The sequence below is a fragment of the Rutilus rutilus genome (genome assembly GCF_951802725.1).
Source record: "Rutilus rutilus genome assembly, chromosome: 18".
Taxonomy (NCBI): domain Eukaryota; kingdom Metazoa; phylum Chordata; class Actinopteri; order Cypriniformes; family Leuciscidae; genus Rutilus; species Rutilus rutilus.
This window is the reverse complement of record NC_140231.1, coordinates 34609108-34621058: the sequence shown is the minus strand read 5'-3', so window position 1 is coordinate 34621058 and position 11951 is coordinate 34609108. Positions and strand designations below refer to the sequence as shown.

Sequence of the window (11951 nt, the reverse complement as noted above, 5' to 3'; positions counted from 1 at the left end):
GACATTTCAAAATTCTTCTCCATAATGTATTCGACTATAAAATCAATAATATTACATACATCAGGGTTTTCGTTACTTAACAAACTACAGACATCTGTTACATACGTACAAATACACAATATATTTCCTATTCTAAAAAGAGAGTTCTGATCTTTAGACATTAGATCGATGATGTTTTTGATGACAGCAGATGGCATGTTGTTGGAAGTGACAGAAATGTTTATCATATGATCCCATTCGTCCGATAATCCTCTCACGACATTCATTAAATCCATCACCCGTTTTTCATCCGAAGTTATGACGGTATTTGTATTCCAATTATTCCGGATAATCTTGTGGAGTAGGTTAGATATTCCCCATTTAACACGTGATTTAAAGAAATATTTTGTAATCCATGAGGTAGAGCAGAAGTTTCCCATTTTCAAACCTGTGTGATTTCCGGATCTTCAGATACAGCAAGTTTCCATTTATCCACAGCCGTGTAAATTATTTCCTCGCATGATTCGTCGATTAATTTCTCACGGATTAAAGATAATTGTTCCACTATGTACATTTCATCTTTGAGGCCGTATAAAATAACCTCAACAGCTCCCTCGATCCTCTGGAGATGAGGTTTGCCTCCGTACTGACTCAAGGCCTGAGCCAATATGTTTTTTAATTCCGGGGTGTGAAGTTTCAGACTGATTTCTTCAAAACATCCGTAAAAATAATATGCAGAAGGTTCAAACAAACAACTGTGTCTTGTCTGCGAAGGATGATCCACTGTGCAGCCCAGACAGTCTTTCTTCATTTGTTTGTCTATCAAAATTTCCAGAATGACAGCCAAAATAGCTTTGATAATCCGGTGACCTGTATCCCCAAGACAGCCATCTGTCTCATCGTTTGTTGTGTCTGGGGTCTCGCTCACGGGACAGGGTGTTGAAACTCCGTAGTTTCTGAGGAAAGCCAAATTGTGGTATCCGAGATCTGTACAAAATTTATTTATCCAATCGATGCTTTTCTGAGGTAATCCATCTGTACCATCCGGTAATCCATCAGTAGTTCCAATTAGTTGTGAAGAAGAGTCACTTTCTTGAGACATGATGCGTGAATGAGGTAAGGTTTCAAGAGACACCCCTTTTAAAGTTTGTAGATTGTGGGTGGAGTTATCCGAGAGCCCCGCCTATACGGAATATCCCACTCTGGGTGAAAGAGCTTGACTTTGATGTTTGTGTAACGTTCGTATGCATGGGTCCAGTGGAAAAGCTGATCTACCTTGGAAAAAATCTTAGCCATCACAGCTAGATCTTTCCATTGGAACATGAATTTGAGATCATATAATTTCAAATGATCTTTTTCACATATAGGCCATTGAAATTCCGGATTTGCACCACAGTCGCTACAGAGAATAAAAACATAATCGTTCGGGTGCTTGTTTATCTGATCCCCTAAAATTCGGTATCTCGTACCCATAATTAAACCACTCCATTCACCGATAAAAAGAGGGGTGTCCGTACCTTCTTGTAAATCCGGCCACACTTTTGAATAGAATAAAACCCAATCTCTTTCAGTGAATTTTAACGAAGGATCATCCGTGGACTTGCTGGTGAATCTCTCGTTGTTATCCACGTTAAAAAATCTGACTTCTCTGTTGATTTTGTCATAATCATATGTACACGCACGTCCATCTGACAAGTGAAAACTATATATCACAGAATCTTCCGGGTCATGAAGAAATTGCGTTAAGCATGGCCCGAGCGTTCCTCGTTTTTTTCGTGGAGCTAAAGTCAAATCTTCCATACCTTCAGCAATGTTTCTCTCTGGAGTTTTCGGAGGGGCAGCCGTTGCCATTGTAGATTATCTTGTAAAATCACAGGTAGTATTTCACTGTAAGTTTGCGGTCGTTTTTAAACAGCTCATGTGACTGTGACGTTGTGGGAAGGGAGGGAGGGAGGGAGGGATGGGGGGATTCCCACGTGACGTCATTTTTACACACACCCTTAAATCAAAATTGACCTCTCAGCTTTGAGAGGGGTGTGTTAGGGGGTGTGGTCTCTTCGAGCCGTTGCATCGGTTTTCTTTGGTCATTTAAGTTCGACCACGGAGATGACCACATGTGTTTTCTATTTGGGAGCTTGAAGGGGGTGTGGGGTTTTCCCACGGTGACAGCTGTTGGGGCGGGGCTAGGGGCGGGGTTTGTGTCTGTCTCTCTGTAGGCCTGACAGAACTTCATTTCTTGCTGACCTCCGGAGTGAGAGGACGCTCTGCTCCACTGTGCTCCAACATAAGGAAACACTTTTGTATCTTTTAAACTCTGAGTACTTTAACGAATGGTATGTAAAAACGTAACACTTTTTAAATTAGTTTGTGTTTCATGTAAAAGTTTTACAAAATAGCCTACTATGTGAAAGTTAAATGCTTACAAGTCAACATTTTTAAAATTATCTTTTTGTCAATGTTGTTTTAATGTTTTTAACATCTTGAAATAACACTAAGTCATTTTTTAATAACTATTTTTAGAGAAAAAATGCAGTTTCAACTCATTTCATTAATGTTTTAATGTTTTTTAACGTTGAAAGTTTAACGTTTAAAGTGGTGAATGTACATCTGTCTTCTTTAATAAAAAAACACTGATCTCACACTCTGACTATGTTTTTATTTCTTAAAAAAGTTTTAAATATACACTGTTTAGAACTACTGAGCGTGGGAAATTTCTCACGCTTCAGATGTTCAACCCATAAGGAGGTGTGTCACAAGTCCGATTTTCCCATGTTGTACGTACAGCCCCTAAGTGGGAGGAGCTAGCGTGGGAAAATTCCCACGGTGTACGTACAGCCCATAAGTGGGAGGAGCTAGCGTGGGAAAATTCCCACGGTCAAAAGGGGCGGGGCTTTGAGGGCCATAAAGCAATAAAACTGTCAGTTTTTTGACGAAAGGTGCCCTCTATTCTCTCTAAGCAGTTGCCGCGCGGCAGCCAATGAGCGCGCAGCAGAGACGTCACTAGAATTAGAAGAAAGGGTACACTTTACAGGGTTTTTCCTGGTTCAAAACGAGGCGGACGTGGTAAAATCCTAATAATGTATTTTAATAATAAGTTAATTAAATTTGTATTTTTTGTATATCATCATACAGCATATAGCAGGGTACACTTTACAGGGTTTTTCCTGGTTCAAAACGAGGCGGACGTGGTAAAATCCTAATAATGTATTTTAATAATAAGTTAATTAAATTTGTATTTTTTGTATATCATCATACAGCATATAGCAGGGTACACTTTACAGGGTTTTTCCTGGTTCAAAACGAGGCGGACGTGGTAAAATCCTAATAATGTATTTTAATAATAAGTTAATTAAATTTGTATTTTTTGTATATCATCATATAGCCTGGTGTGTTTCTCACACTATTTTTGTTGGTGTAGCTTGGTACCTCTAGGGGGGTCCGGGGGCATGCCCCCCCGTAAGAAAATTTTGTACATTTTAAAGATAAATACATTAATCTGGTGCAGTCTTTGAGTCACCCGAATCCACTATTAAAAATAAATAATCCACCCGCAAACCGCCTATATTCTCTGATTTAGATATCTGCATCTGATCATCACATTACAATTATTCAAATTCTCAGTGTTAAGCATGATAATATGGTAACATATCACACTGAAGGCTGATTTAAAATGAACATTTATTTAAAATAAAAGTTCTTCTTTTGGCAAAATTACATATCCTTAATAGCCCAAACAGAGGCTTTACTCCCTTCAAACTTAAATTGTCAATGTTTCATTACATCACTGTTTGAAAACACTCCTTTATAAAGGGCATTTTTCCCTAATTTTATTAAATGTTTGCTCCATCTTTCATTTCAAATTCTTAAATTTGATCAATATATTCAATTAAAATAATAAGACACTAGGCTGTTAGTTATACCAATCAAATTAAATAATTTACATTGAAAAATTATAACTGTATTAAATGAGATTATTTTAAATATTTTTGAATATACAAATAAGGAATGTTGAAAAGAATGATACTTTATGAAACTAAACCGCCAGTAGGAGGCGGCAGGCGACAGTCTTAATGAGCGAGTCATTGAGTCATTCATTCAAACGATTCGTTCAAAAGGCTGATTTATTCAGAATGAGGCAGTTTATGAATGGATAATTGAATCTTTGACTCAATAAATTCGTTCAAAACGCTGAATCATTCATTAATGAAACACGGCTGAGTTTGCTGTGAGATGCGCTATTGTTCTGTTGTTTGGAACTATTTTCGCTGATGCTGAAACAGAACAAAAACAGTCATTGCATGTAAGTGACTTAATTTTAATTATTTGTTTATTGAACTGTTATGAAATCAGTCTCGGTTTCAATCTTGATGGCATTCAGGAAAACAGCTCTCTGGTCGTGTGTAGCCTAGGCTATATATTGTTTCTTAACTATAGCCTATGTTATAAATAACAGCGCGAGCCTCAACAGCGCAACTTTGTTATCGTGGGCATAGATAGGCTATCTATGACCGTCAGTAGCCTACATTATAGGGCTATCAATCGCCACTTACATAAATGAAATAAAACAGAATCTTCCTCACGTTTTCGGTGATTCCCTAGTTTTTTTATTTTTATATTAAAAATTGTTTTAATCAGGGCATTTGTCCGGATGGGCTACAATTCTCTCTCACTTTCTCCCTTCAAAAAAGAAAAAAAAAAGCGGTATTGTCGAGTCCTTGTTTTCGATATGTTCGATGTTTGCCTTGATTGGTTTTCCCTGAAGAGAATTACGTTATTGAAAACGAAAGTAGAGTGATGCACGTTTCATTGTGTTTTACCGTGATGAGGGGGGGAGGGGTGCATAGCAAGTTCAACTTCAGACTAGAGTAACGACGAGACGAGATGAATCCTCCAGTTTCTTGCAGCGCTCCGGTCTGCAACGCTCTGAAAGCTGCCACAGTTCACACCAATGCAACGAGACGGTGCGGTGCATCATCTTTATAGCACAACGACTCTTTGTACTTCAGTCCAACTTCCGACTTTTCGGCTATTTTTTATAGCTGTATATATCATTTGTTCCGTCTAAATATGAATGAGGATACGGTTATTGATAAATCGAATTGTTATTGTTGTTCCTATTTTGATTTAGGGGGGCTTAGGAACATTTTGGGGTAGCTTCAGCCCCCCTAAAATAGGCCTAACGACGTCCCTGGCGCGCAGTATGCCGCTCTAGCTCAGCTGCCCGCAGCTGCACTGCGTTGACAAAAAATGAAATTAAGGATAATTTTTGGCTTCAGTATCTCGAGCAAGCTTACGCAATACTCGTTCCCTCTCTAGAGAGAACCGAGGTTACGTGAGTAACCGAGTATCGTTTTCTGTATTTTTTAAAAAAAGGTTTCTATAATGATTTATGGTTTTCACGTTGCGTGTAATACACACTCACCCCACACACCACTACTAAACCCACACATGCGTATCATATGCACGTAAAAACTAATTTTCGCGTATAAATTGCACAATAAACACAAAGCGTGTTAAAGACGCATTTAGTGTGACCGTTCAGAATTATACACACCATGACCCTTTTTGTTACACTTCCAGGTTTCTCAGAAGCATAAGTCGTCATAGTTGGGCAAACTTCTGTAAATACTACATTTAATATATGTTTTTGTGTTCCGATTTGCTCAAATAGCAAAATAAACTCCACAATAGTGTTTTCACAGCTTTCAGAAATAGAAGAAAAAATGTATAATAATAATAATAATAATAGAGATTGATAAAGCCAGTCAATAGAAAGAAATACCCTCCCAATGTTAACTAGTTTCTTGTAATTATTATGCAAATTTAATCAAGTATAGTGTTATAAATGTACATAAATGTTTTGAAGACGAAAAGGGTTTCTGATTCTGATGACCGTTAAACTGTTTAAATGTTCTGTTTCCTCAGTTTCCATTAAAACTGCATCCCGGAGATGCAGAAACACTGTTATTCAAATAAAAGCTGTGAAACAATTCTCAGATGTGTCTCTGTGTTGATGTGCAACTAAACACACTCTCACACTCAACACAGCAGAGGCTTTAGAGTGAAAATGAAAATGAGTTTGAGTTGAAAGGTTGATATCTGAGAAATCCTCATATAAAGTCATGATATACATGTTATTATGAATGTTCATTTCTCTGATCCTAGAACAGAATGCAGACTCTCTTAGGGGGAAGGGGGAAGGGCTAGATAGCCCCTGAAACGGAGATTTTTCGGGACCACACTTCAAACGAAGGGGTATGAGAAATGTACCTGCATACACCGGCTAGAGGCAACATGACTGCCAATAATCATTTTCTTTATGTCACATTCAATTTTTGTCACATTCAATCTTATCATTCACATTCAATGTTTACGGTAATGTTCTTCAAAGAAACGGTTGCAAAAAAAATCGTTAAAGTTCGTTAACAATATGACGCGTGTAAAAAGCAAAAGTTTGAAGCGAAGTGGACGCGCGAATGAGTCGACTTCACGTCCACCGCGTCGCACTAAACGCCTCATTCGCGCAGCAAGACCTCCAGACGCGTGTAAACGCGACTTACCCCGGAATTCCACCAACTGCGGAACGGCTGCGGATCGGCTCCGCTGCGTGTCGACTCCGTGCTCCGTCGTCCTTCAATTATGCCACCTACGTCACTACAAATAGAACGCCGCCATATTTGCGACCGACTCGCCCGGTTGGCCGCCCAAACTGCCCATTTGAATGAGAGAGAGAGACAGAGATACCTGGAGATAATTTCTATTTTAGGCTCCGATCCTTATTTTTTAGCCCCAGTTTTCTTTAGTCCATTATTATCTGCCCCATGCTTGCCCCAATTGGCCTTTCATGATATAGAAAGAAATACTCAAGTCATAGAGCATGGCGCGCGTTCATGAGAGTCGAGGCGATGTCATGAATGAATCTATGAATCTGCAGCTGTTCGGCTGGCATGAATGAATCTATCTAATCCGTCCATCAGCACAGCCAGAGACATCAGCCGAATATCATAAAAGACTGCCATATCTGTCCGAAAGAACAGATGTTAAATTACAGAGAGAAGGTTTACACACAAATATCGAAATGAAAGAATCTTTCGAGTCGAATCTTTTTGAATGATTCGGCTGCGATTAAAAGCTATCAAGAGGTAAGCTCAGTGTCAGTGATAATATAACGACTTAAATTGCAGTTTGTTTGTCACATAAAGCTATATGAATAAATAACGATATTAATATAACAGACGAGTCGTATTAGATCACTTTTATGATTTTTTTTGTCTTTTACTATTTTATTTTTTTGCGTGACAGCCCCCAGTAGGCTAACGTTACTCATTCACTTTTCATTACATCGACAAGAAGTCTCTCCATTCAAAAATGTCCCTTTGTCTTCCACGGAAAGTAAATTTAAGGATTTGCACATGAAGGTGAGTAAATGACGGCAGAATTATCATTTTTGGAAGAACTAATCCTTTAATATGCATTTCAAGGCTGAGATTATGCATCGTCTGCAGAGCTAACGTTAACGTTACTTACACAAAATAACATCTAAAGCGCATGTGACGAAGACAATATCTTTATGAACTTCAGAAAAATATTTATTAGATTTATGTAGGTATTAACTAACAGACAGACAGACAGACAGACAGTTATATTCAAAACAACCCCAAATCTTACTAACTTAGGCTACCATGATAAAGTGCATTTAAACAGATCCAACAATAAAATGAAGACAAAACATTATCTGTCGATATCTGTCTATATTTGGCCACTAAGAGTATAATGGAAATATAATTAACCACAAACCAACATGAGACTTCAAGTCTTTTAAATAAATGATTCTCTCTTCTTTTGTTATAGAAAATACCAGTTCAGGATTCTTCTTTCGGCTGTTGTTGCAGCCAACTGCACGACATATTGCACATTGCAGGCATTACTGAGACCGCCGCGGTCGCAAAGATGGCGGCGCAAAGCTACAGTGACGTCATGTGAATCGAATGAATACCCACCAGGTCCGGATTTGTTGCGGTACGGCTGCGTCCATGACTGACAGCTGAAGTCACGAGGACCCACGAGATCTCGCTAATTCACGTATGATCGCGCGATATATAGTTTCTATAATCAAAATGTTATGAGGAATGGTATATTATGACGTTTTCAAGGTGTAGTGTAGGGAAATATGATCCGCCATGATCACGGTGTATTTTATTTAGAAAATTAACCGGATCTTTTATTTTGTTTTTGGTTTGTTCTGTTTTTTTGCTCGACTTCCTGTCCTGCGCACTCTGCCCTGTAGTGCTGCGGAGCTCTCCGGCATCCATCCAGCAAAAACAGAAACTCTGCGTAAATGCTCCAGAGGGCTGCGGATCGCCGGAGTCGGAACGCAGCCGTTCCGCAGTCAGTGAAAATACACACATTGACTTTAATGGAAACCTATTGACTCCGCCACCGTTCCGGAGCGGATCCGCAGCCGTTCCGCAGTTGGTGGAAATTGGGGGTTACGGTGTGTTCACACAGGGCGTCAGCGTCAACGCTTCCCATTGACTTTGAATGGGTGACGTCAAGTGTTGCCGAAAAGAATTGTGGATCCGTCGGCAGCGCTTCACTGGCGTTGCTCGCGGCAGAAGTTGAGAATTTTTCAACTTCTGCCGCGAGTAACGCCAGTGAAGCGCCGCCAACGGAAGCGTCAGCCAATCAGGATCGCTCTATGCAAATACAGTAGCCTAGGCGCTAGCGACGATGTATAACGACATGTAACGGTGTAGTAGTGGTGTCCCATTTCTTAGGGGAATATTTTCACCTCTACGCCTTGACACTCTGTTTCAAGGGGCAAGGGTTAGGGGGAGGCGAAGGGGTATAAAATAGAATTGGGATTGAGCCTTACAGTAGCCTACTTTAAGAATGACATAAAGAGGTCATTGAAAACTTGTGCATTGTTCAAATTTGGGACATTTCAAGTCCAGCATGTCTTTAGTCTTAAAACTGTCCATGTATGATCTCAGACAAACTCTCTTCAACAGTCCTGTACAGAAGAAGAGGATGATATCTGAGATATTGTGAGAGATGACACATCTGAGCTCTGACTGAACAAACACATGAAGACAGGAGGAGTGGAGCTTTAGAGGTTCAGTGGATCAGTGTGTCTCTCTACTGGAGATATTCAGTATTACAGCAACATCATATCACACTTCATAAGACATGTCTGCTTTACAGTTTACTTCACTGCAACTTTTACTCTTAGAAGGAATGTGGAAAAATTACACAAATTATGTGTAACACTCTAATTTGCACATTAACGAAAACAGTGTATATATAAAAAAAAAATCTATTTTACACATCCATGTGTAGTTTAAAGTTTACACAACTTGGGTATTTACTTTAAAGCATTTAACACAATATGAGTAGACTGATGTGCTTACACACTTTAACATGTTATTTTTTGTAACTTGACCGTTATTTAAATTAGCTAGTCGAACTGAACCAACAAGTTGTAGCTGTATATTCCATATATTCAAGTGATCTCTAATGCCAAAGTCATATAGCCTACTAAACACTAAGTTGTAGCTGCACAGTAAAGAGTGAGATAGTGAAAAACTCTAAAAACGTACATGTGGTGGGAGATATCCCATACGATAAGAAAAATTCTACAATATATTTTGAAATATATTTCAAAAAATACAAAAAAAGCCAAAAAATATATTTGCTAAAATACATTTCAAAATATATGTACATAAATACATTTTGTATATTTTAGAAAATATATTTTAAAAACATTTAACAAAATATACCACAAAATATATTTTGCCCTCCATATATTTCAGTCTAAGAAAATAGTCACATGTAACATTTTAAGAACATTTTTATTTGATGTCTGAAACATGTACATATAACACAATCAAGCAGGGAGCATATTCTAAATCAAATATATATATATATATATATATATATATATATATATATATATATATATATATATATATATATATATATATATATATATATATATATATATAATGTTTTTTCCTTTCAAGCAGTCTCAGTTCCCCCAGCTTAGAATTCACTGCAATCCCCAAAGCTCCTCTGGACACATTGGGGAACCTCTTCACTGCCACTGTAGAAGACAAAAATATATTTTATTTATATATATTATACATTTTTATTTTAAAGGGGTGGTTCACCACATATCCAGATTTAAACATAACACACATCAGTAAGCACAAATAGAAGCTGAAACATGCTTGACGAATGAGGACCAATTACACATAATGTTTTAGCTTTTAGAAAAACATGAAGTTTGTTCTTCCACATTAAGTGCTTCTTTTTATGTTTGCTGATCAAAGTTTGTGTGTAGATAAAAGCCTAAATTAAATCTGCTCATCATATAAAGTGATTGAGTCTCTTCTGAAAATCGGGACTAAACCGCTTGACGAATATGAATAGGTTTTACGATCTCTTTATGAACTTTCTGAAGCATCAGTGTCTGTGTCAGTCTGAGTTTGATTGAAATCACATCACCTTAATCACAGCAGAGCATGATCACGTCATTGAGAGCGGTGTCGTCTCCACTTCCCTGTGGCTCTTCTACCAGGGTCTGTATGCCGCAGATTCCTTGTCCTTCACACGTTGGACTCCAGTCGCCCCAGTTGCCCCAGTCTGTGCCGTCACCCTCCACCTCCTGACCTCCACTGCATTTGAACCTGAAAAAAAAAAAATTATGTGACAATATTATGATAAAATATATTGTGCTGTTGTGTCAGTCGCATGATCACCTGCAGCAATCACAATCTTGAACAGCAGCACCACTGCAAGTGTGATATTAACTAAACTACTGATGGGGGAAAACTGAGTCCTTAAATGGCAAAATAAAACCAGGATGGGTAAGATATGGTGTAAGAGGTTTACACTGGGTAAGAGAGGTTATAACTTATAGCAGCACACACTCACTTGATGTTGTTTGCGGCCGTATCATCTCCGTCTCCTTGGGAAGATTCAACTCTCAGCTGGAAAGATGTCAAGTATCCAGAAGGACACCATTTGATAAATACCCAAGTACCCCACCTGAAGAAAACAGTTGCCTGATTAAATCATTGTTATTCAAGAAAATCCTCAATTTACTTAAATAGCTTAAATGCAATAATTGTTAATAATCGGAGTCCATTACTTTGCTACGTTGGACTCATTTACGGTGTAGTCATGTGAGCTTGAACCTTTGGACCGATCGAAACAGTAAAGACGAATCCCATTGAGCGCTGTATCATCACCCAACTGAGTTGTTTCCACCTTAAAACAACATTGAGACAATCTTCCACTTGAAAGAAACTCTAACCCAAAACTTAGTAACATTTATCTTCATGCTCTTTAATATTATACTGGCACTTAAATCTTAAGCAGGTGCAGTTCCCTGGCATTAAATGAACAGCAACTCTATAGTTTTGAATCTTTGAAGCGCTCATCCACCCCCACATTAGCCACAGAGTCAATGCCCAACTTACCTTCAGACTAAACCCTATGGCGTACATTCCACTCGGACATATGCTCTTAGGCCCCCACGATCCCCAACCCATTCCATTCGTCACCTTCAGCTCAGATCTGTAAGACCGGTCGGTGCTCACATGCCCAATAATGGCTAGCAGGGAAAACATCATGGAAAAGAAGTGATGCATTGCTACAGCACTGGCCTGAACACTGATAGTTAGATTAATTTGTAGAGAATAATTAAACAGAGACAGTATAGTACCATAACACTCTCAAGTTTTGTTAGGAAGAAGCCTCATATTTATACACAATAATCATTAACCACGATGTCCATTCCATCCAATCATAATACTCAAAGATCAACCCCTACCATATTTGGCATATTAAGAAATAATGTTTTATTAACAAAGTTCGGGAGGAGCACGTTCAGATAATTAACCCTAATTAAACACCTGTGGAGCACAATCAGTTAATCAACCCAATCAATGAGTTAAGAGGTGTCTATA

At 38.4% G+C, this 11951-nt stretch overlaps 1 protein-coding gene across 1 annotated transcript; it reads right to left on the bottom strand.

Moving 5' to 3' along the window:
- Window positions 1-9868: 9868 nt before the first annotated feature.
- On the bottom strand, window positions 9869-11737 carry LOC311277087 (vitelline membrane outer layer protein 1-like). The gene is made up of 6 exons (XM_084387234.1): window positions 11463-11737; window positions 11132-11250; window positions 10915-11028; window positions 10486-10667; window positions 9984-10081; window positions 9869-9907 (listed from the first exon to the last, which is right to left on the bottom strand). The coding sequence occupies exons 1-4, from the start codon at window positions 11631-11633 to the stop codon at window positions 10487-10489; spliced, it is 585 nt and encodes a 194-aa protein (XP_084243360.1). The 5' UTR covers window positions 11634-11737; the 3' UTR covers window positions 9869-9907; window positions 9984-10081; window position 10486.
- Window positions 11738-11951: the final 214 nt, after the last annotated feature.